We start from the raw sequence: 23,740 nt of genomic DNA, 5'->3' as shown, positions 1-23,740 counted from the left end.
GGTCTGTCCATGATTCTCAGATCCACCAACAGATCATTAGGCCGAACCAAATTTGACCCAAAAGACATCTTTTGTGCATTGTACTCGCATTGGGTCAATTTTGGTTTTACAATGGACTTGAAATTTAAGAGTATCATAAAAGTTGATAGTATGAAATGACTCGATGCCAACCCAATTCCTTTATTGATTATGTTTTGTTTGTATTGATCCACATATATTGTAAAATTTAAAGCTAAATTTCTTTTATTTCTAAATTAAACTCATCACTTATACATTACCACCTCAAGCTGGACATTGAGATTTGAGACCTCCCAATATACACTTTGAAATTGAAGAAATTTGAAACATCAAATCTAAAACTAATCCGCAATGAGTACTATTATGCAAGGTTATATGTTTTCAATGTATGATCTTTCTTTCAACCATCACATATGTGGCATCACTCAAGCTTAACATGTGAACAACTCATATTAGGTGATGTGAGGATGTGGCCACTTTGCTTAACACATCGATGAACTTAGCTTTATCGGTAACGGGTGGAGAGACCCAATACCTTATAAACTACTATGTAATTTTTCCAATATAAAATTTTTTTCTCAGTTGAAATACCATGTACCATGAAATTAGAGGGGGATCTTGTGACATTTCAGGGTGAACCAACCCTGAATAACACACATTTGAATTATTAGATCATATGATGATGATAAATCCTCTACCACCAAAAACTATAAGTTGGGAAAACCCAACTTCAGAGTTAAGAGTTAGCTATACCAATTACAGACACACATCCATAGTACAAGTTGCCAACCCAACTACAAAGTTCAAAGCTAAGCAATCCCAATTACCGACACACATAATTTTTCTTCCTGAGGCTGTGGATCATACTAACTCGGTCCTTCCATAAGGTGAAAGAGGGCCCCATTTTACATGAAAAGAGCAAAGCACAGCAAGCCAAATGGACCAAATCACATCTTGCAATCTCCTTTCCTTATCTTATACTTAAAACACTCAAACCCTGCTGACCTCTCTTTCTCTCTGCCCAAACAGACAGAGAACTAGGGAAGCAGCATGGCAGCCACACTCTGCTTTCTGAGACTCCCCATTCTTCCCCACAAGCCCAACCCATCATGCCTCTCAAAATCCCAACTCTCCTCCATCCCATCAAAACCCAATATTGCCAAGGACTCAACTTCCCCGCAAACACTCTTCAAAACCACCATCCACACCCTAAAGTCAGCCTCTCTTCCTCTCACAGCTCTCACATTACCATATTTTCTAGACCCCAAGGCAAGTTCATACATTTTACTCTCACTTTCTGCATATCAATGTCGATCTTTAAAGACTTGATTTTTTAATTTTTTTTTTAATTTGTGGGTTGAGTACAGGATGCACTTGCTGCTGGTGGGGAGTTTGGGATTTTTGAGGGGAGGACAATTGCTCTGATACACCCATTTGTGATGGGTGGTTTGTTCTTTTACACCTTGTGGGCAGGCTACTTGGGTTGGCAATGGCGGCGAGTCAGGACAATCCAGAATGAAATCAATGAGCTGAAGAAGCAAGTGAAGCCTACCCCAGTTACACCAGAGGGGACACCAGTGGAAGCACCACCATCTCCTTATGCACTCAAAATTCAGCAACTCACTGAGGTGGGCTTGTCACACTATTCTATATATGCTGAAGACAATGTATGCTTAATGCCGATTGCTAAGTCTGTCTGGTGGGTTGGAAAAAATGCACTATTGTTGTACATGTTTTGGTCTCAAGTACTTAATTTTGATGGAATGTGAATGTGTTACTTAAATTTGAAAAAGGGGTAGGAGTGTTGGCCACAGTAATTATAGTTTAATTATTTATCAAATTCATTTATGTGAATGTCTGTTTGACATTGATTTTTGTGTAATGCTTGCTTATTGCTGACATGCTTGCTGTAACACAGAAATTGGTGTTTCTGCAAAAACTAGTGGAATATATCTTGAAGTGATTTACTTCAGGAGAGTGTCTGATGTATTGGTATCTCCATAATTATCAGGAAAGAAAGGAGTTAGTGAAAGGGTCTTACCGGGATAGGCACTTCAATGCAGGTTCAATTTTGCTAGCTTTTGGAGTTTTTGAGTCCGTTGGTGGAGGAGTTAACACATATATTAGAACAGGAAAGCTATTTCCAGGTCCCCATTTGTATGCAGGAGCAGGTAATGTATGATTTTTGTGTTTGACAATGTAATAGGAATCACGTGTGCCAAACCATAGTAGTACAGGCTTTACTGAATTGAGTTGGTTTTTCAACAGCTATCACCGTGCTATGGGCAGCGGCAGCGGCTGTTGTACCTGCAATGCAAAAGGGGAATGAGACTGCCAGAAACCTTCACATTGCATTGAATGTGCTAAACGTTCTGCTTTTTGTGTGGCAAATACCTACTGGACTTGACATAGTTTTCAAGGTGTTTGAGTTCACTAAGTGGCCTTGAATTTATAGACATTCCAAGAGGCGAGTTCTTTGCAGTTTCCTTAATTTAGTTCAGCTACCATCTGCAATCCCAAATTTATGTTCTTTCCCCTGTTAATTTTCATATCCTTGTACCAGAAATAATCTTCAATTTAGGTTTAAAGAATTACATTGAAGCATTGGATGCTGTGTCCACTCCAGTTCAATTTTTTGTATATGCTAAAGAGTTTTTCACTATGTGCTTTACAGTACCACAAATACATACTAATTTATTTTCTTTGCCTAGTAGCCATTTATGTTTGTATTCATTGACTACCATAACAACAACATTTTTCTTATTTTCCATCAATTTCCCCCATGTTCAACACTCATTAACGATCAAATAAACGTGTATTGTGCTTTCCTTGATATCTGCACCATCGGGAAGGGCTGAAATGTTGCTTTTGTCTTACAATTGTGTATGTACTTGTTTCTATTATCCAAAGAAATTCCAGAACCAATGTCATTTTCTGTATTGATGTTCACAGTTGACTGCATTGTCTCTGGATACTCTTCTTGCTATGCAGGTTGTGTCCACAGCCAGGGATCAACCATCATGCCATGTTATGTTATAGGACAGCCATTTTATTTGGCAACTAGTTATCATTCAGCTCTTGGGAGAGATTGGATTCCATGATTTGAATTGATATGGTGGCTAAAATTTGACCCTTTCTTGGTCTTCAATCTTCATGAACAATACCTGCAACATGGGAAACTCCTTGAGGACCATGACAAGATGGTTTTACCTTTCTTTGTCTACAAGCACTATTTTATGCATCTGCCCACACTTTGAAGGATACTATCTAGAAATGGTACTGGTAATAGAATTTGGCAAAATATGAGAAAATTAATTTTAGACCAACATTCGTTAGGAACTTCTCCCATACCGCATTATATGGGAGTGAAACCTCATATCCTTGCCTTTGATATGAGGGAAAGCACAAACTGCATCTGCATGCTAGGAATACCTCTGTGAACACATACTTTTAAAGAAACACCAGGGTTGAGATCTCATCATCCATCTCTCTAGTTAACTACTTGTTATTCTTTTGTAATTAAGCTGTTAAATTTTCATTCACAACCATGCACAGCCCACTTCTTGAGTGAAGAAAACAAAATATTTAAATATGTTGATAACAATTATGTACCATTATCATGGTATGTGAACTTACAGACCAAGAAAGAGCATTTGAAAAAGTAACTTCAAACAAGTGTGAATATGAAAGGTCTATCAAAGCATGTGTCTAGGCTCTTAGCATTGTAACTGGAGATGGATAGTACACTCATTATTAGATAAACAGATTCGGAATGATCAACCAAAAAAAAATGAACTTTAACAAATTTGGAATTTCCACACTAGAGTTGAAGGTTCATCGATGTAGAATTAGCTCTAATCTAGTTACTTCTCTCCAACAATCTTGACTTTGGCAAGACTTGAGTCATTATTTTCATGTCATCTGTTTATTCAAATTTATTAATTTCACGTTAGTTGCAAGAGATTTGAAATTGCAAGTGTTGTTTGAACTCTAATACCACTTGTTATAACGCACACACTACACATATCGATATTCTCTTCAATTTAATCGCTCGTTCCGAATATGAGTTTACCAAATTTTTTGACATTAATATGGTATTTTTTCCTTATAAACTAAGATATAACTCCTTACTTAGTTATGTAATGTGAGATTACATAGCTTGTCTTTCTTCGACAATCATATCAAAGGGGGGTCCAGCGGAGTCTGTAAAAAGTTGTCATCCAAAGTACCGTTTACTGTTAAACAAGATCTTAAGCCTTCTTAAACTATTGAAAAGAAAAAGAGAGATATTCTGAGGACCCACATTTCAACTTTGTCTTTCCTACTTTTTTAAGTCACAGAGTTTTGTCTCCATAGATGAGAAAAATATAATATAATATAATATGCCCTTACTTTTTGGGTTCTGAAAGAAATGAACAAAAATGACCATCCGTACGTTGATGGAAGGAAGGCCCTCGAACAAAAATGAGCATCCGTAGAAGGAGAATCTGAAAGGAGGGGAAAAGTGAAAGTAACAGCAGTAGCAGCATCACAAGCAAAGTCAAGAGGAAGACGCATGCAGACATTAGTAATTTAGTGCTATTGAAATCCTCAAAAGATTTTAAGAATCCCATTACAGTGAGAGCACACATACTAGTTACATATATATATATATATAGTTTGTTTTGTGATCGTTAAGCATGAAGAAGAATCCCAACAACGTGTGCATGACACTCTGTGAGTGTGTCTCTTTTACTGTAGCCTTCATGCATATGTGCTTGTATTGCTAGCCAGCCAGCCCATTCTACTTTGTAAGCATATGTCATTATTGTGCAAAGATAGCCGCCATTGGCACAGTTGAAGTCTCAAGAATGCTAATACAGTGCATCCGCAGACAAATTATTTAAGTGACAATTGGATGTGACATCAACGGTGCGCTTGGCATATGCTAGCAACAGCCGTTCAATCGCGAGTCTCATAGTAGGTACCACCTACATCAACGACACACGAAACTTGGGAATGTCTTACATAAACAATTCATTAACGGACTGTTACAGAAAATGGTATTTTTGCAAGAATTTAGGAACTGATCAAGTGGGTTGAAAAACAATGATTCAAATCAATGAGAGATGCTATTCTTGCTGAAGGTGTTCATGCAGTACAGAAAACCCATAAACCAGCTGCGAGAACATATTGGAAATCCATGGTATAATAAATGTTTCCAATTAGCTGTCAAATTCTAAACCTAAAACAAAAACTGTAACAATAACTAGGTTCTCTAAAAAGTGAGAAAAAAAAAAAGTTGCTGCATGCGGTATGTCATTGTTGCAATTTGCAAATTGGTTTTGGCTCAAAGAATCACCAATGACAAACAAAGAGGTCACCCCATCCTACGCTTCTAAATGACTCTATCAGATACCAATCTTGCATTGTGAATTTTGGGTCTGCTTTTTCCCTTACACAATCAAAGACCATGTAAAAAAAATTAGGTGCTCTGCTGCATCTGATGCCTTTCTTTCTTCTCTCTGTCTTTCTTTCTTCTCTTAGCGTGTTTCGCATGTTCGTTTTTCTTAATTTCCCACTAATATTTTCCTCCGATCTTGTCATATACCTATAAATAATAACACACACTAGCCATGTCTAATTCAAGTCCAATTCCTATGTTTCTTCATTGCTTCTACTTCTTTTTCTGTGTGTCTTAGTTTCTACTCTCTCTCTCCCTCTCCAATTTTACTTAGTCATTAATCATGGCATCCCTACCGTCTCGTCCATGGTTCCGCCTTGGCTCCATGGTGCGTCCGACCACCACCGCGGCTCCAGCCCCGGCTCCAGCCCCAGCCCCAGCCCCTGAACCAACCCTTGCCCCGGCACCAACTCTGATTCGACCTGCGTTGTTGAGGCCAACGGCTCCTTCTCCTCCTGAGCCCACCCCACAACCTCCTGCCCCCACCCCACAACCTACTGCCCCCGCCCCACCACCACCTGCCGCTGCCCCACCACCACTTGCCGCTGCCCCACCACCACGTGCCGCTGCCCCTCCACCACGTGCCACTGCCCCACCACCACCTGCTGCTTCCCCACCACCACCTGCCGCTGCCCCACCACCGCCTGCGGCTGCCCCTCCACCACGTGCGGCTGCCCCTCCACCACGTGCCGCTGCCCCACCACCACCTGCCGCTGCCCAACCCCCTGCAGCCACCTCACAACCACCACCACCAGCGCCACCAAAGCCGGCTGTGAGCACTAGTACTGCATCTGTTCCCTCATCCCCCCCAGCTCGTGGAGCCTCTGCTGCTCCCTCAGCTTTATTGCCCAAGTCTCCACCAAAAGCAGCAATGCCGCCTCCAACGGCTGTGGCCATCACATCCTCTTCTTCAGTGCCATCATCTCCCGAAAAGAAGGCCACTACAGCCTCATTCCTTTCATCAGGGGCACCACCTCCCTCAACCAATTATAAGGCTACTTCTCCAGCCTCTAATAAAGCAGTACCACCACCACAAACTTACTCTCCATCAAAACCCACCACCACCATTCCTGCGGCTGCAAATTCTCTGGCCTCCAATAACAGAGGAGTGCCACCACAGACTTATTCTCCACCAAAATCCACCATTTTAGGCACTGTTAGGGAGCCTAGTACTAACTACAACAACAACAGCCCACCTCCCAAAACCATTAAGCCTGCAATTTCGAATCACACCCCACCTCAGTCACCAAAGCAGAAACCCACTGCCCCACCACCCTCTCCTCTCACTCTACCACCATCCCAGTTCAAATCCTCTGCTGAAACCGATCAGCGTCAGCCCAGAATTCCATTGGAGGCTGAGCAGAAAACTGTGCTGGTCCAAAGGACCATTGAAAGGCCCTCCAATTCATGGTTCAGTGGCAGCTCACAGGGTGACTATCACAAGCCCAGCATTGCCCAAAACAATGCAAAGAAGGAGGCAGACCAACCCAAAGAGAAAGCCATTCGCAAGAAGCTATCGGACCACAACAACTCTGATCAGGAGGCTGCAGCAGGCATGAGGGTCATAACCATTGCAGGGGAAAACAGAGGAGCTTACATGGAACTGATTCAATCCCCCAAAAAACTTGAGCGTGGGGAGAACTCTCATTACCTTCACAAGAAGGGCAACAATAGCAAAACCCAGATCATCGGCAACGAATCCGAGAGCTTTAGCAGCAGCAGCGGCGAGGAAGGCAAGCCGAAAAGCAAGGATAAGAGTCACAAGGCAGGGAAAGCAGCCGGGCACTACTCACAGCAGCAGCAGCACCCCACGAAAGCATTCATGAATAGCAATGTTCAAGGCATCAACAACTCCATTGTGTACAACAGCTCTTTGACTCACCATGATCCTGGGGTGCACCTTGCTCTCTCTAGGAAGCCCAATGGTGATGGCTTTGATGTCAAGAGCCATGTCAACAATGGCCGTCACAATTAATCAGAGACAACAGAGACAACAGAGACAGAGAAGGAAATTAAATTGTCAAACACTTGAAAATTTACTTTTATGTTTAGAATTAGGCTTATATTATGATTATTATTATCCATATAATTTGTGATAAGAATAAAAATGGGAGTGATGATGTGAGTGCTGGAAAAGGGGCATATATATGGGGGTTCTGATTCTTCATGGTCAGTTTTCCACTCTTGCTGGGGTGTGACTGAACTCTGAAGGTCCTTAATTGCCTTTGTTTGATGATAATAAAAAAGGGGATGTCCCCTATTTATGAATATTAAGCACTACAACAATACCACCAGGGAATTTGTATCACTTCCCAATTCCCATGCACACTTTCATTTCCTATCAGTTTTATTATTACGTTCTAAATTTAGACCATCTGCTATATATATATGTATATCATCATTTGGTTAAATTTGAACGGGAGAGATTGTTGTACCCTAATGATTACAGAGAGCTTCATTAGTGACTAACAAGTTCATTATCAATACTCAATAGTGGAAAATCAATTTTGGTCATTTTAATTAACTACCAACGTGCAAAGAACATTTACTTTTGTGACACTAATTATATATAATTGAAAATGAAAATATGAAGAATATATTGGATTAGACACTTCAAAAGAAAATTAAGATTATTAGTCACAACTATATTTGTGACTAAAAATAAATATATTTCATGTGACCAAAACTAAAGACTTTTTTTTTTTGGTGAGACCTCTAACGGATCAAGTTGGGCCGAACCCAAGTTTAACCTGAATTGAAATTCACGTAGGTGGAGCCCAATTTCATTGCACAGCCTAGTATCAAACTAGGCCGATTGAGAGGACATGGATTTCTCGGCCATTTCCTATAACAGCTACAAAGTAGTTGGGCTTCATTTGTCATATATTATTTTTGGTCAAGAAGATTTGGGCCATATTTTATTTTTGGTATACATTTGAGCCACATATTTATGTCTCCTTTTCTTATACGTAGATATTAATTGAAAATTTTTCCCAACAAAAAAAAAAAAGATATTTATTGAACTTTTTATTCTACTATACATTAACATGGGAGTACATGTTCAATCCAAAATGAAAAGGGGGGAGTTGCATACATGTGGTGGTAAGGTGACCACTAATATATAAAGTTTATAATTGTAGAGAGCATTGATCCTAAAATATCTAAATATTTTCTCTTCATTTTTTATTGGCATAAATTCAATTTAAACACATAAATATATGTCATTTCAACGGGATTTACGAACTTTAAAATATTTTAAATATACACCCAATCTACTATCTAAATTGAAAAATGGACTTCCGTTCATTGATTCCTTGAGAGATTAGTTAAATGCCAACTTGGCTTTTGTTGACTGGAATTATTTGGCAACGTGGCGCCATCTCAGCAAACCTTTCCTGCCAAATGAGCAACACAGCGACACCTGTCCACCTAACTCTGATACGGGCCCACAAATCTATCATTTCTTTCTCGCTCGTCGAACATAAGTAAGAGGTTTAAATTCAAACTTGGGGGAAAACGTGATTTTTTTAGAGACTAAATGGTTAGGAGAGCATTTAATGAGCATGAAAGAGGTGATGGGTGTGTGGGCCTATGTCAGGTGGACATGTGTCGCTCATTTGACGGGAAATGTATGCTGAGTTGGCGCCACATCGTCAATTAATTCCCGTCAATAAAAACCAAGCTAACATTTAATTGATCTCTCAACAAATCGATAGATGGAAGTCTATTTTTCAATTTAGATAGTAGATTGGGTGTATATTTGAAATATTTTAAAGTTTGTGGACCCTCGTTGAAATGACATATATAGTTATGTGTCTAAATTGAATTTATGCCTTTTTTATTTTACTTGTATGGATCCCACTAAATTCTCTAAGCAGAAATAAAGCCAATAGAAATAAGCCAATATACATAGTTGAATACATTACTCCCTTTATACATTGATGCATATATATGCATGTATTTGACCAAATACTTTCAATTAAAGTTTTGCAGTGGGTCTGTGGTGCTGTGTAAAGCCTTGCATGCTTGCATGTGGCTTTGGATATGGCAGATATGATGCATCAATTTGCATGGGCCTAGCTAGCAGATAATCACAATTTCTGGTTCTCAAACATTATTTCCAATAATGTAAAGGGGCACCCAACAATCATCTTGGAGAATAAAAGAGGGGCAGGATTTGCCAAGTAATCTCCCCATCCCCAAATCACAAACTACAATAATGAGAATATGAATATGATCCTCAGTCTTTTTGAGTTTTGACCATGCATTCATAATTGATCAAATCAATTTTAATAATGGAACAGAGCTTTTGAGAACACCATGGAAAGTATTGGTCGACTGGCCCTTTTCTTTTTTTGAACTCTAAAGTAGGTTTTTTTTTTTTTTTTCCTGTAATATATTGTGCTATTGATCAGAAAATAACTTTATAGGATATGCCCATGTTATAATTTCAAACTCCCAAGAAAAGTAGTGGTGGTTGGATTGACATGGTTGTACAGATTAACAATGTGCCTGATAGAGCTTTGGATGCTCTAATGCTCTCTAGCCTCAGGTAGGTAGTAAAGGGACCATCCCAGGTAGGTAGTAACGGGAATGAGAAAAAAGATTTTAATTATAAATAAGTTACGAGTTCGATCTCTTTCGATGTACGTACCAAAAAAAGTACTAGTAATTGGCATTGATGTTGTCTTAAACAAAAAAGATACTGTAGTACTCTCCCCTCTTCCTTCACACACTTTCTCTAACCTTGGGCAAGTGTTAGGATCACAATATCCTATATTGAAAAAATAGAACATCTTGGACAGCTCTTAGGCACCTTTCCATGCAAGCTGATTTTGCAGAGGTAAGTTCTTTCATTTAGTATCTAAGCAAGGCACCACATCTAGTGTGGGAATTTTTGATTGTCTCCATAGGTTCTATGATCAGTACAGGCAGCTAGCCACCATTGTTAAACATGCTATGAATGAAATGAGTTTAATTTAATTTGTGTTAGACTTGTTGATTTGGGGTTTGAATATACTGATTGAAATGTTGAAGTCTTAAACAATAGTAGGTAGCATTACTATAATGATGAAACAAGTATAAGTTAATCTTTCTAGTAAGCTAGTATATACCAACCTAATTTGTCAGTGTGACATTTAATTTGCAGGGCATAGCAGTTAGATTGGTAAAGTGAATGCACAGTAAAAAGGTCAGATTGATTTGGAACATGGATGTTATGTTGTAGGGGTGCAAGACTTTTAATCATGTGGCCAGTCCTGCAATGCATGACACATAATTAGAAGAATCCCATTTGGTTCCACATCAACTTTCTTTGTTCTGATAAAAGATGTATGTCTGCAATCAGGTAAGACCAAAGCTGTACCACCCCACATCTGTAAAATAAAATTAGTTTGCTTTAAGAAGAATCCGAAGCATCTTAGTAACTTTAAAGACCACTCAAAAGACACCAAAAGAGATTGGTTTTAGGCCTCTAGCCTTTGCCACAACCAGACAAGTTGCTAAGGGCCAAATAGCAGTACCATCACTAGAACTCATCTAATTCTTCTATGGCTCTGTTTCCCTTTGGCTAGACCCTTTTGGGAAACCTCCTCCAGCTAAGCTTTCACTCTCATAGAACTTTCCATTTTCAAAAGTCTGAATTGCCCCTACAAATACATAGCTGCCTAACTTGTATCTCTTTCACATGCCCAAAAAACATAAAGCAGAATGACAGAATGAACAAAGGTCCTATAATTACATTTACATGGATGAAAATATCTGCAATATTTTTGCTACATTGGTGGATATCTTCGATATTTATCTGATTTTGGTATATGTCAATATATATTGGCATAATATTGGTATATATGCTGCCATGCTGGTAGAGTAGATTTTTCGTTTTTTCAAAATTAAGTAAGAAAAAGTGGAGGAAGATGAAATCAAACTAAAACCTATTTACTAACTCTGATTAATCAACACTCAACAAATAAAAGAGAGATTAGCCGACTCAACCTTCTTTCCACCAAATTTCACCATAATCAATATATTTGTAAATTTGAGTACGGATATTTATGATATTTTCATTCTTGTATAATATTAACCATGAGTTATCTTATGGTGCTTCATAATAATTAAAAAATGAGCAAGAGATTGTTTTTACACTAAAGTTTAGAAGTACCCACTGATTTTATCAAGGCAGGGAGGTTCATGGTTAAGATGGGCTTCCCCAGTGTCACCCACAAACCAATAAAGAAAACTTTTTTGAGAAAGCAACAAGAATTCTCAGAATAGATACTTTTGAGCCCAATTAAATGCAAATTGAACAAAGGGAACTTTTAATGCCACAAAGGAAAAGTAAATGAAATAATTATAGAAAGTAAAACTTGAAAATTGGACTCATGGTGGAATCCATACTGTCAAGGACACCTGATCATCATTCACCTAAATCACCTGGGACACCCACTTGTTCAGTGCAGAAAAAGAAATTACATGGGGTGCTACTTTTTTGTTCAGGTGGGAGTGGAAGTGACTTTTTCCAAGAATTTGGTTAGAAAAGGAAAGGTGAGAAAACTGAATAATGGACTAACCATGAGTCCCACAATCATAGAAGTGTCACATGGGATATCCCAGCTATAAAAGTCTCTTATGTTCACAAGAATTTAGAAAGAGGAAAAAGTTTGGTCTTTCTGTTATGTTCCTCTTGTATTAATGGAACGAGTATAGAATCTCGCGTCGGGAATTCTAAGCCAAATAAACACTCTTAAAATAAGAGTCTTGGTAAAAAAAAAAACTAACCAAATGATTCTTTGATGTTGAAGTATGATAGTTTTACTCTAATTTAACTCTAAAATTGTTAGTTTCCAACAAAGAGAAAGAAAAAGACCAGTGATGCAGGATTGAAACGTCATTTTTCTTTTGTTGGTAAATACCAAATGATAACTTCTTTTGTTAGTGGACCTGCTGGAGCATAAATAAGGCATGCAGAGGCAGAGAGGGTTAAAGGGTTAAACACATCATTTCAAGAATTTCGGCACATCGATCATGCCACAAAGGCCCAACATCGTTGCTCGTCAAACATGTCATGCAACCACAAACATAGCTATATTTTAGGTCCCTACTCCCTGGACACGTGTCATTTTCTAATTCTTCGTCCCACTTTACCCCTTTCTTTTACTTCTTCTACTCTATAATCATTCACTCCCTTCAGTTTCAGTGTTTCAGCCACTCCACTTCACATTTGCTTTGTTGTTTGTTTACCACCAATTTGGTCTTGTCAACTTGCTCATCAGCAAGTATGAAGGTAAGTAGAAGTAGTAGTAGTAGTAGCAGCAGCTAGAACCATGCACATTATAATCATCCTTTCATTATATTTGTGTATATGTCACTAATTGTTCTTCTTAATTTCTTTGTCTGCACAGATCTTCAACTGGGTTCATAAGAGGTTTCATCACAGAGTCCTCAAGGGTTTTATTTCCATAACTTTCCTCTTTATGATCAATTACATTTCTCACTTTATATTTTAACTTTAAAATTCTTTATACCAACTTGATTAATGCACACCTAACGTTTGTCATATGTCACTGCTATAAGTTGGTTTTCTACATTAGTATTTTGTAAACATTAATTTGCTGTGAACATTCTCTGTTTTGCTCAGATGGGTTTGCTGTAAATGTGAAAAAGAATGAATTCGAAGCCAATGACAGGGACACACGAGCATTTCTCAAAGAAGTTGGCCTTGTTCATGGAATTGATGGTTGGAGGGATGGCATTTTAACAATCGGCACATTTGGTTTCGACCCCCTAAAACCCTTTAACCACCAAAATGAGTATGTGGTTTTGGAGAGCGAGGAAGATGATTATAAGGAAAGCCATGAATTTTCACACAGTGGTAATGATGATGATGATGAAGATGATGAAGACAATGATGGTGTTGAAGATGAACTGAACCCTTTAATGTATACAAACTTTGGACACAGTTTTGGGGATATGGGGCCAAACTCTGATGATCATGCCATTAGTGTTGGGAAACCAGATGTGATTCTGAGCATTGATGGGGTTCCTATTACTCCATTTGAGGGGTCCAATGAAATCAGCACTATTGAAGCTGATGGTCACCATTCTGAGAGTAACCAAAGGCAGAGGAAAGGCCAAAGAATAACACTGGCTGACTTGTTCCTGGCTGATCATCATGGTCATGATCATCATGTTGATCAATTGAAGCTTGAATATCCTTGCAAGGGCCAGCAGGATTTGCAGAAAAAACTGAATGTTGGATCAAGGAGTGGCCTGGCATTTGCCAAGAAGCTCATTCCTAAGGTCAAAGAGGATTCAAGACCAATCAAAAATCTGCAAAGAGTGAGTGTTTATTATATAAATACATATTATAAATTTCTTTCAATACAGTAAATTGTCATGGTCTTATGTATTTAATTAATTTACATATAGTTCACTGAATTAGTTATCTAATTTGCAATGCCATAGCTGATGAGGAGGATGTTGAAGAGGAAGATCCACCCAGCTGAGCTTGATCATGTCAAGCTTCACAAATCAGATGGTCAGAAGCCCTGTACTGCAGTAAAACTCATCACCAATAATATCAAAAATGATGCCTATGAATCAGCTTCTTTGCTTCCAATTCAAGGTATACACATAAACACTCACTTCAGTTAAAAGAGAGCATATATATGTTTCCACATCTTTTCATCTTCACTACAGTATTATCCTTTTAATTATCATCATAGCTAAAATGCTGCATAGTGCTAAAGGGTATGTACAAGGAGCTAGTTTGTCAAATCTCTATCCAATCATTAGGCAATTATATAGGATAATAGATCAGCTTTGAGCTTGACCATGCATGTAAAATATTGTTTGTTATTGAACATTTTGGCCCCAAAAGTAATTGGATCTAGCAGCACTAAACATTACATGTCATGTCCTTGGATGTGTGACCTCAGACCGACTCTAGACAGAGCAAACTGACCAAATGGTGAACTTGTGTCACAAGTTCATCTCTTCATCTGCCCCATTCTTTTAATGGGTGTACTTCTAGTGCCATATGAATTGTACTTTATATATAAATGGAAATCTGAACATGATCTTAAGTACTAATATAAATATTTGCTGATACACTTTTGCAGGTGCTACTTCTGTGCACTGAATAATGGCCTGCAGGTTTCCTGGAAATGTATTTTTTGTGTTTGCTATAAATAACTTTTATTCAAGGACGATGTTAACTAGGTACTGTTCGCGCAGATGAACTGTTGGACCATATAAATGTGATTCTGTTTAATTTGAAAATTTTCTTAATATATTTATTGTTTTGGCTTTAGTATATGATATGATGATGCAAGTTTGGTTGTCCCATATATTGAGATATATATATATATAAGCTCTTATTCTATGATTGTGTCCTGGAATTTTGATGCAATATTGCCAATATATATTTAATTAGCAAAATGTACGAGCAGCAATGAACATGATGCTGGCACACAGTTTGATTTAGACAAGTTTTAGGAGTGCAAATTTGCTCACCACTTTTATTTATAGGGTGACATGTGTTATCTAAATTAACTTTAGTCAAGGAGTAAAATTTCGGTTTCGAGGAAATTTTCGATGGAAATTTCGACGGAAATTTTCGTGGAAATTTCGACGGAAATTTTCGTGGAAATTTCGATTAAAATTTCGATTTCGACAAAATTAGATAAAAACGACGGAAATTGCTATCAAAATACGGAAATTTTGAATGAAACTTGACCATATGGTTATTTAACATATTATCTACTATATTGATAAAAAACATTGAAGACACGAAATTATATAGTAGGTTTTATGTGATATAAGATGAATATAATATGCGCTGGTGGTAAATACTGTTAAAAAAATGGGTCACTAATTAATAATTATATAAATAACACCTCAAATTTATTTATATTACAATTTTAAATCATGAATTAAATAAGTATTCAATACCACATAGAGTTCCTAGCAGGTTCAAAAGTTTCGCTGTCTTCAGTATCATCATGTCCAGAGTAGGTGAATTGCGAAGAATAATCACCCCAAGATACATCTTCAGCATAACTTTGCATATAATTCCCAACATGCCAACCGTATGGATCAGGAGGTGGTATTTGTGGTGGGATTTACAGAATATTATGAATTCTAGCCTTTCTAGGTTTCTACTCTCTTCTCAAACAAATGGGTCATATTTGGTTTTAGACTGATATGAACAAAATCGATAATAGAAATTATAGAATCAATAATCAACTCAATCAAGCTTTTTGACAAAACAAATTTCAATTCATATACTAGACTACAAGCAAGTTTATCATTATCATTTTTCCCACAGCTTTCACTGTCATTTTTTTTACAGATATATGACTCTCATTCAACTCAAAAAGAATATCCAGGTAATATTACGTATTGACTATGATTGTGAACAACGATAATATATAGTTTTTTTATTTATTTGGTTTGCAATCAAGTCTATCAATCACCTGCATAGACCTGACATAAAAAAGAAAAAAAAAACGAAAAGAAATATTTGAAAACTAATTAAATAAACACCATAGTAATTAACATTTGTATTTGGATGAATTAGTAGAATTACAAGGGAATTGCTTCTAAAAAAAAAAGAAAATACAAGGGAATCAAATGAAAGAAGCCCTGACCCAAGGCTCCTTTTTGGATGACACCCACGTTCCATTAATCCATATGACACCCACGTTCCATTAATCCATATAAGTCAAAGAATGTACTCCTTGTTCCATTAATCCACTACGCAAAAGTGCTCTGCTCTCGGGTCTCTCATTTTCTTGCAGACTCTTCCCTCTCTTTCTTTTTCTTTCCAATATTTCTGATCTCTTTCATTTTTTGGAAGAAGCAAAACCCCATTCCATCTGTTTCACACAAAGCCGCCCCGCCCCGCCCCAACCGGACCCTCTCTCTCTCTCTCTCACACATAAATATATGCCAGATATTGGAATTCGGAACACCCTGTCAAGATCTCATGCTCACAGGTCGGTGACCCTGCAGGGAAAAATATCAGAGGCAATTTCAAAGATCTGAGGACCCAAGTAGATCTTTGAAATTCCTGCACTTTCTTTATCTGGGTCTTTCTGGGCTTATCATGGGTTGGAGATACAGAGCTGGGTTGTTTCTAATTGCTGCTGTGGTTGTCATTTCACAGCGAAATTTCGTCAAATTTCGCTAAAATTTCGACGAAATTTGACATAAATGCACTTGAAGGGGGATCGAAATTTCGGCGAAATTTCAAAAATTTCGCCGAAATATTACCGAAATTTCGTGGTTATGTGATAAAATTTTGAGATCCCAAAAAAACGAAAATTTCGCCGAAATTTTCGAAATTTCACTCCTTGACTTTAGTTAACAATTTTAAATTAATAAATTCTAATATAATAATGAGGTGAGAAAAAAAATTTTTCTTCCAAAACTTACTTATCTTTTTCAATTCTCACGCTCTCTCTTTCCTTTATTTTATTTTCCTATTTTTTTTAGTAAATCTTTTTTTTTTAATTTCTTGTTTGACACCCTATGTCTTTTCAACTTTCATCTTCTTCAGGAAAAATAAATTTGGTCGTCTACCTTGTTCCCTACTAGTTTATTTCAAATATTAATTAATTTGATTTTTTTTTTGGCCAAAATTAATTAATTTGATTAACTGATCAATAAATATGTAATTATAAATTTGATAGGCAAGTACAAGCACTCAACCAACAACTCAAGAATCATCTCGTCAGTTAAATTTTTCAGGCTCAATTTGATGTAGTGTTTAAAGAGAAGAGTTGGAAATGTCTTTTACACATAATTTCCGATATGTTAACTTTAGCATAGTTGTGTTGCATTGCAACAATGTTTTTGGGTCGGCAGTATTATGTGTTTTGTAAAATTATGATATATTGGGCTTCATGTAAGAAGCCTATGGAGACCTCATGTAGTTTTTTCATTCAAAATTAAGAATTTAAAACATACTAAAATAATTTATTGTGTTATAATTTTGAATGAACAATTATCTTAAAATAAATTCTGGAATAACAAGTATAAAAATGAGGTCTTCAATTGTTTTAGATTAAAAATGAGGTCTTCAATTATTACATGCTCAAAAGAGGTCTTCAATTGGAATAATGAGTATAAACAGTTATGGAAATTTCTTTCAAATATGTGATGAAAGATAGTGCAGGGTGAATAAATAAAAAAATGGTGTAATAAGGTAATGTGACGAAGAGTGCAGTGTAAAGAAAAAAGTGCATACAAAAATAAAAGAGAAGAACAAAAAAACAAGAAGCAAAATCACGAAAATAAAATAAAGGGGAGAGAGAGCGTGAGAATTGAAAAAGGCAAATAAGTTTTGGAAAAAAATGATTTTCTCTCACCTCATTATTATATCAAAATTTATTAATTTAAAATTGTTAACTAGAGTTAATTTAAAGGACACATGTCACCCTATAGATAAAGTTGTGAGTTAGAGGCGGTGAGCAAATTTACACTCAAGTTTTGGCCTCCAACTTTGGCTTAATTAATTTCTTTCATCACACTAATTTGGCCTCTAATCATGGCTTTGTTAATAATCCTACCATGTTTTAATTCTCCCTTATGTTTTTGATGTAGATAAGTCGTATTGTCTTTTTGGGTTTCCTTGTCTCATCAATCATATCTGTTTTTTGGTTTCCTTGGCATGAAATGAATTAATGCTGGATAAACATTGGTTCGGTTTGGTTGCAGATCAAACACCTTTAGGGTTCACAGATTCTTATAACAAAGGAACTAGCCTTACAGTTTGAAAGGATTACCATTTAACTTGTTTTGTGAAAACCAACATTTTCACTCACCATCAAAATCTGGCAACTGGGGCGAGGGCAAACCGGTTTTGGCCCATTGATAGCCCACAGCCCTAAGAAAATTGTGGAAAAGCCCAATATCAGCCACCATATTGTTGAACTAGTCTGAATTTTTCCCCCCAAATCAACAAATATATATATATATATATATTAGATTTTGTGACCAAAAAAAAAAAGAAAAAGAAAAAGGACCATTATAGGCCGATTCAACAAGCTTGGTTCAAAAGTTGATGCCATTGCAAGAAAATAGTGAACTGTTGGCTAACCATTTCAAAGCCCAAGCCATAACCAATAAGTTTGATTGGTCCAATCAAGTAAACCACTACATTATTTAGGGAGGTTGTTGTTTATTTGATATTGCTCAATAGATTATTGCAGTAAATTCAACATTTAATTATGTTGCCCCTTATTTTAAGTCACTTAGGAGTTAGGGACTAGGGAGGTTGTTGTTGTTTTTTTTTTTTTTTTGAGAAAAAGGGAGGTTGTTGTTTATTTGATATTGCTCAATAATTTATTGAAGTAAATTCAACATTTAACTATGTTATTCCTCATATTAAGTCATTTAAGTGAAAACTTCTATAGTAAATTGAACCTCATAAGTATATTTTCGTTGTCCCTGATCTGGACTACATCATGACTAGCAAACTCATAGAATGAAGCTGCAAAACCTTAGTTTTTTTTGGAGAGGTCATGAACCCCTAGTTAAGTCAACAAACTTTCACTTTATTGGAAGAGGTTTTAAGTTCAAGTCCTACTAACAAAATCTTTGAGTAGAAAAATTAATGAGAAAATAATTTTAGGAAAATAAAATGTTGAATTATACATGGAAATTTCAGTCCAAAAAAGAGAATTACACAAGGAAACTTCAGTCCAAAAAGAAGAATCACGCAAGTTTGGCTCGAAGTGGGGTCTGACACGCTCAGCTCTTTGTACTGAACTCAGTTGTTTTTCATTTTGGTCGAAAAATCAGTTGGTGATCATGTATGAGTGGGAGTGTGGGAAGCATGTACCATGTGGACCATGTGGTCCATGTCCTTTTCTGTAGTTTTATTGATGATAGGAAAAAATTAGGAAAAAGAAAAAGAATTTTAAAATACAGAAACCAACTTGGACCTAAACTGGACACGGGTGTTAAAGTTTGACTCAGAGAATGGAAAATTATAACAAATTAAAGATCTTGCCATCTTAGTGGGTGGTTCAATATAGTACTACTTTTGGATCTGGGTTCAGCTAAAATATTAAATATATATATATAGTACACAACAAGTCCGAGTCAGACAATCACAGGGTCAGTTTATTGAGCTAACCACAAGGAGGAGCTGTGTTTCAAGGCCCATCATCTTCTTCTGTCCCTTGTAAGAAACATGACTTCTCCATCATTTAGTTGATCTCCTCATGCTCTTTTACTTTGTCTATGCATCAAAGATTCAAATCTAACTTCAAAATTTCTGCTTTTTTTATTTGTTTTGTTTGGTTTTTGTTGGGTTTTCTTCTTTTTTGGTTTGGTGTTGGTGGGGTTTGACTTTGTGATGAACAGAGGCAGCTGCAGAAATGGCTTCAGATTCTAAAGTGTATCACTTCGATGAGGTTGCAAAGCACAACCACAAGAGAGATTGCTGGATTATAATCTCTGGAAAGGTCAGATTTGTGGTCTTTTTCTTTGTTCTGTTCCTCTTTGTTTACTCTCTTTATTTTTCATGCTTGTAATATCAGTGCATATATCTGAATTGTTTCAGATTCTGGGTTGATTTGTGATTTATATGCTGCTTAAAGACAGCCTTTTGCTGACACCCATCTTGTTATGTGTACTGAGAGAGTTACTTTTGTGTATCTCAAGTATTGAATGAAGGAGTTTATAGGATCTAAGTTAAAGGAGAATTCAAACAAAAAGAAGGAAAAAGAGTAGACACTTGGCTAAAACATTGCAAAGGATAGCTGCTGCTAAACACCTGCAACATGATGCTATGTTTGATTGGTTTAATCCTAGGTAGTTAAATGGTATTGTTGTGTGAACTGAGTTGCACCCTTTGTGTCTTTTATGTACAGAACCAATTTTGTATCAAGGAGGAAAAATGGTGTATGTGACAGACATATCAAATGCTGGACATAAATAAATATGTTATGAATTAATTTCTTTCATTTATGAACACCAAACATATTGAAAAATGCTCAGATTGTTCATTGATATTGGACTGATCATATGGTAGTGAAGACTAGATATTAAAGTGATTGTATAATTCTACCTGAGTGAAAGAAATATATCTGACTCAAAGGGAACTGTAAACGGCACATATAAGAAATGAGTGATTTTGTTGTTTTTGGTTATATTTGTGGCACCCCAGTGAAATAAATAGGTAGTTTACCTTAGCATGGTGCTAAATGTGCCATGGAAAGTAGTTGGACTTGAGACATTCGCTTATGAAAGTTATTTTTTACTTGGATGAATTCTCGACGCACTAATACAATTGTGATCTCTGGTGGTGTATGAGACAATTTTTACACTACATATATACAAATTTCAGGAGTGCAGAACAATGAAAAAAGATATTATAGATGCCATGACAAATGTATTCTGAGAAAAGCAAACCATGCTGCAGATTACCTGGCCTAGTTTGGTGATGCAGGAGCATCTCCTAGGGTTCCAAGACTTATTATTATTTTTGAATAGCTTTTTAATTTTTATTTCCTAGCTGGATTTAGAGTCTAGTTTCTTTATTTCATTAGGTCTTTTAAGGTAATTTTACTTTATGTTTTCCTAGTTAGTTTAGGTTTATGCTTTTCCTAGTTATCTTAGGTTTATGTTTTCCCTATATAAGCTTAAGGCTTAGGTTGTAATAGACAGTTTTTGCCATAATATTATTCAGAGATTTCTGATGTGAGAGCTTCTTTTGGGTTCCTAAACCCTAGAACTCATCTATCTACGTTCCAACTTTGATTCTATAGCATTATTCTCTCTCTTTTCTACTGTTATTGCTGGATTTTCCTTTCCACTGTGGTTTTTGCCCTATTACTATAGCTGGACAGCAGCCCTATGCTTCTGTCTTACCTCATTTGGTCTAACCTTTCAGATGAGATGCTTGATCTAAACAGTTTCTAGAAGAGATTTTTAGGTCATTGGTCAGGAATAAATTAATTGGGCCTAAGCTGTTGAGTATCTGTATTCTTATTCTTAAACTTGATTTACAACAAGAAAGGGATTATAAAAAGATAAGGACTAATTCCATCATGTAACCCCATTTCTTTAGACATGTGTCTTGGTGTGTACCCTGTTTCTTTTCAAATAAAAGTGACACTGGTTCCCAGCAGTGAATCTACTGATGTAAATAAGCCTTTTAATTTTCTTTTCCCTACCTATTAGGTCCTTCACTTTGTTGATATGTTGATCATTCACAAATTCAACATATATTATAGTGAAGTCTTCTATCTGGTAACTTAGATGATTCATTTTGCACTTTAATCTAACTAGTATATCTCGAACCACTTACCACAGGTTTATGATGTCACCCCTTTTTTGGAGGAACACCCTGGGGGCGATGAAGTCTTGCTATTGGCAGCCGGTAAGATTGTGCAGTTCTACTTAGTAATCTATCTATTGTCTTCATCACTTGGTTTTTACTAGTTCTAGGATCCAAGAACTTTACATGTGCTGATTAGAGCTTTGTTTGAACGTCCTGCAGATAAAGATGCAACAGATGATTTTAATGATGTTGGCCACAGTGATGATGCGAAGGAGATGATAAAGAAATACTATGTAGGCAAGGTTGACACATCGACTATACCAGAGCAGCCAAGTTACAAGCTTCCCGCACAAACACCTCCTCCAACCGATCAATCTTCTGGATTTGTGGTAAAGCTTTTACAGTTTCTGCTGCCCTTGTTGATCTTGGGGGTTGCATTTGGTCTGCAATACTACGGTAAAAAGAAGTAGTTCAATTATCCATCCATATGGAACTTATAACATTGAAACTCAGACAGTATATCACTCAAGTGGTAATAATTTCAGTTGGTGCTTTAGATTTTTGAATATGTTGTACTACCTTTCATAAATTTGTATTTGCTTGTACTTGGAATTTGTTGACTTGGCAATGCATTGTCTCATCCTATTGCAGTGATTTTATTAAAAGAATTTGGCTCTTCATAATTTCATATGCAATATGTAGCTAAATCTATACCATGATTAAACAAATAGATCTTGGCTTCTTTTAGTGGCAATGTAGATGACATATACTTGCAGAAAGTTGAGAAACAAGTAACAACTGATGTAATTTTGTCCTCCAAAGCAGAGTAAGCAACTAAGCATTGAAAAAAATGTTTAATGACCCCAGTAATTCCAATTTGATATCTCTCTTAGGCTTTTAGCAGTCCATTTTTGGTCTTGGCAACCAAATTGGAAAACCATAAGCTAACCACTGAATATTTGAGTTATGACTGCAATAAAAAAACAACTCATTCATAAAGGCAAATTCTGTGTCCAACAATTTCAATGCCCAAGTCTTGGGACTTGGGATTTTCCAAAAAGAAAAGGGTCTTTGGATCTTGGAATTGTTATTTGCTTCTGTCAACCCAAGGGAAGGATAGATTATTATATACAACAGGTGTATACGTCATCCCTCTTATGGCTACTTCTTCACTCGTTGATCACATGATTAATTATTATGAGATGGATGCTGAATACACTTATACACCCATTGTAAGAATTTTTCGGAAGATTAGTTATTAGGATGCTTTAAAACTGAATTTTTGTTGTTGTTGAATAAATGGAAGTTGGGCTTGAAGGTTTTAGAATTGTTGTAAAATACAGGCCCTAGGCCCCTGTAAGCTAAAACAACCCAAGATTGTGACTTTTAACCAGGAAAAGCAATAATCATCATGTACAACTCAAGCTTATCCCTAACCATCTGTCTGACCAGAGTTGGACTAGATTTCGTGGCATATATAGGACCTGCTCCTGCCTTTGACTTTACCTCTTATCCATGATAAAGTTTTGGTAAGACAAGTTTAACAGAACCTGCCTTAAACTTTAACAATGCCTGGTACATTTGTGTGTGTGTGAACTTATTTAGTGCTTGCTTAACTGGAAAGATAATAATAATTCTTATAGAAGGGACAAAGAGCAATCTAAAGCATGATTGAACCTCCTAAGACATGCTTATCAGCTAGCATTGACCGCCATCACAAAAGAAAGATCATAACTCAACCATAATATCAAATCAGTGTACAACAATTGCTAGCTATTGGCTATTGCAGTACTGCCAATTCTAGTGACAATTAGTCAAACAAAATAGTGACTGGATTAAAAACATGGATAAGCAGTACAGAAAACCCATGAGTCATGACATACAATTTTAATCCAAACTTACAAGGCATCCAAGCTAATTTTGTTTCTTGTGTTTATCTTTCTTTTCCAGTCAATATCTCTGTCAGGGAATACAGAGCATGACAT

The 23,740-nt window shown here is 36.6% G+C and overlaps 4 protein-coding genes across 5 annotated transcripts; all 4 read left to right on the top strand.

Annotated features, from left to right (window-relative positions):
• The first annotated feature begins 1,004 nt into the window (after positions 1–1,004).
• LOC147290391 (plant/protein) lies at positions 1,005–2,680 on the top strand. Its single transcript, XM_086236747.1, has 4 exons — positions 1,005–1,287; positions 1,386–1,646; positions 2,030–2,189; positions 2,287–2,680. Exons 1-4 carry the CDS (start codon positions 1,069–1,071, stop codon positions 2,463–2,465), a joined length of 819 nt encoding a protein of 272 aa, XP_086092873.1. The 5' UTR covers positions 1,005–1,068; the 3' UTR covers positions 2,466–2,680.
• A 2,737-nt stretch (positions 2,681–5,417) lies between these two features.
• LOC147290390 (serine/arginine repetitive matrix protein) lies at positions 5,418–7,764 on the top strand. Its single transcript, XM_086236888.1, has one exon. It carries the CDS (start codon positions 5,745–5,747, stop codon positions 7,434–7,436), a length of 1,692 nt encoding a protein of 563 aa, XP_086093014.1. The 5' UTR covers positions 5,418–5,744; the 3' UTR covers positions 7,437–7,764.
• A 4,665-nt stretch (positions 7,765–12,429) lies between these two features.
• On the top strand, positions 12,430–14,843 carry LOC147290389 (NAD-dependent protein deacetylase HST1-like protein). Of its 2 annotated transcripts, XM_086237924.1 has the most exons (6): positions 12,430–12,743; positions 12,862–12,907; positions 13,098–13,142; positions 13,176–13,798; positions 13,925–14,084; positions 14,581–14,843. In XM_086237924.1, exons 1-6 carry the CDS (start codon positions 12,738–12,740, stop codon positions 14,598–14,600), a joined length of 900 nt encoding a protein of 299 aa, XP_086094050.1. In that variant the 5' UTR covers positions 12,430–12,737; the 3' UTR covers positions 14,601–14,843. The 2 variants fall into 2 exon arrangements, with proteins under 2 accessions (XP_086094050.1, XP_086094049.1); XM_086237923.1 differs by having other exon boundaries at positions 13,098–13,798.
• A 4,655-nt stretch (positions 14,844–19,498) lies between these two features.
• On the top strand, positions 19,499–22,438 carry LOC147290388 (cytochrome b5-like). The gene is made up of 4 exons (XM_086237789.1): positions 19,499–19,652; positions 19,835–19,935; positions 21,788–21,854; positions 21,975–22,438. The coding sequence occupies exons 2-4, from the start codon at positions 19,849–19,851 to the stop codon at positions 22,223–22,225; spliced, it is 405 nt and encodes a 134-aa protein (XP_086093915.1). The 5' UTR covers positions 19,499–19,652; positions 19,835–19,848; the 3' UTR covers positions 22,226–22,438.
• Positions 22,439–23,740: the final 1,302 nt, after the last annotated feature.

This window comes from Dryas octopetala, chromosome 3 (assembly GCF_963921425.1).
Source record: "Dryas octopetala chromosome 3, drDryOcto1.1, whole genome shotgun sequence".
NCBI classification, from domain to species: Eukaryota; Viridiplantae; Streptophyta; class Magnoliopsida; order Rosales; family Rosaceae; genus Dryas; species Dryas octopetala.
This window is presented reverse-complemented; position numbering and strand designations above follow the sequence as displayed.

Excerpts from the sequence above, each read along its gene's own strand:
- LOC147290390 (XM_086236888.1), top strand. The coding sequence starts at position 5,745 with ATGGCATCCCTACCGTCTCGTCCATGGTTCCGCCTTGGCTCCATGGTG.
- LOC147290389 (XM_086237923.1), top strand. Across the intron at positions 12,908-13,097 it reads TCATCACAGAGTCCTCAAGG|ATGGGTTTGCTGTAAATGTG; the intron begins GTTTTATTTCCA and ends TGTTTTGCTCAG. Across the intron at positions 14,085-14,580 it reads TTCTTTGCTTCCAATTCAAG|GTGCTACTTCTGTGCACTGA; the intron begins GTATACACATAA and ends ACACTTTTGCAG.
- LOC147290388 (XM_086237789.1), top strand. The coding sequence starts at position 19,849 with ATGGCTTCAGATTCTAAAGTGTATCACTTCGATGAGGTTGCAAAGCAC. Across the intron at positions 19,936-21,787 it reads GGATTATAATCTCTGGAAAG|GTTTATGATGTCACCCCTTT; the intron begins GTCAGATTTGTG and ends CACTTACCACAG. Across the intron at positions 21,855-21,974 it reads AGTCTTGCTATTGGCAGCCG|ATAAAGATGCAACAGATGAT; the intron begins GTAAGATTGTGC and ends AACGTCCTGCAG.
- LOC147290391 (XM_086236747.1), top strand. The coding sequence starts at position 1,069 with ATGGCAGCCACACTCTGCTTTCTGAGACTCCCCATTCTTCCCCACAAG. Across the intron at positions 1,288-1,385 it reads CATATTTTCTAGACCCCAAG|GATGCACTTGCTGCTGGTGG; the intron begins GCAAGTTCATAC and ends GGTTGAGTACAG. Across the intron at positions 1,647-2,029 it reads AAATTCAGCAACTCACTGAG|GAAAGAAAGGAGTTAGTGAA; the intron begins GTGGGCTTGTCA and ends CATAATTATCAG.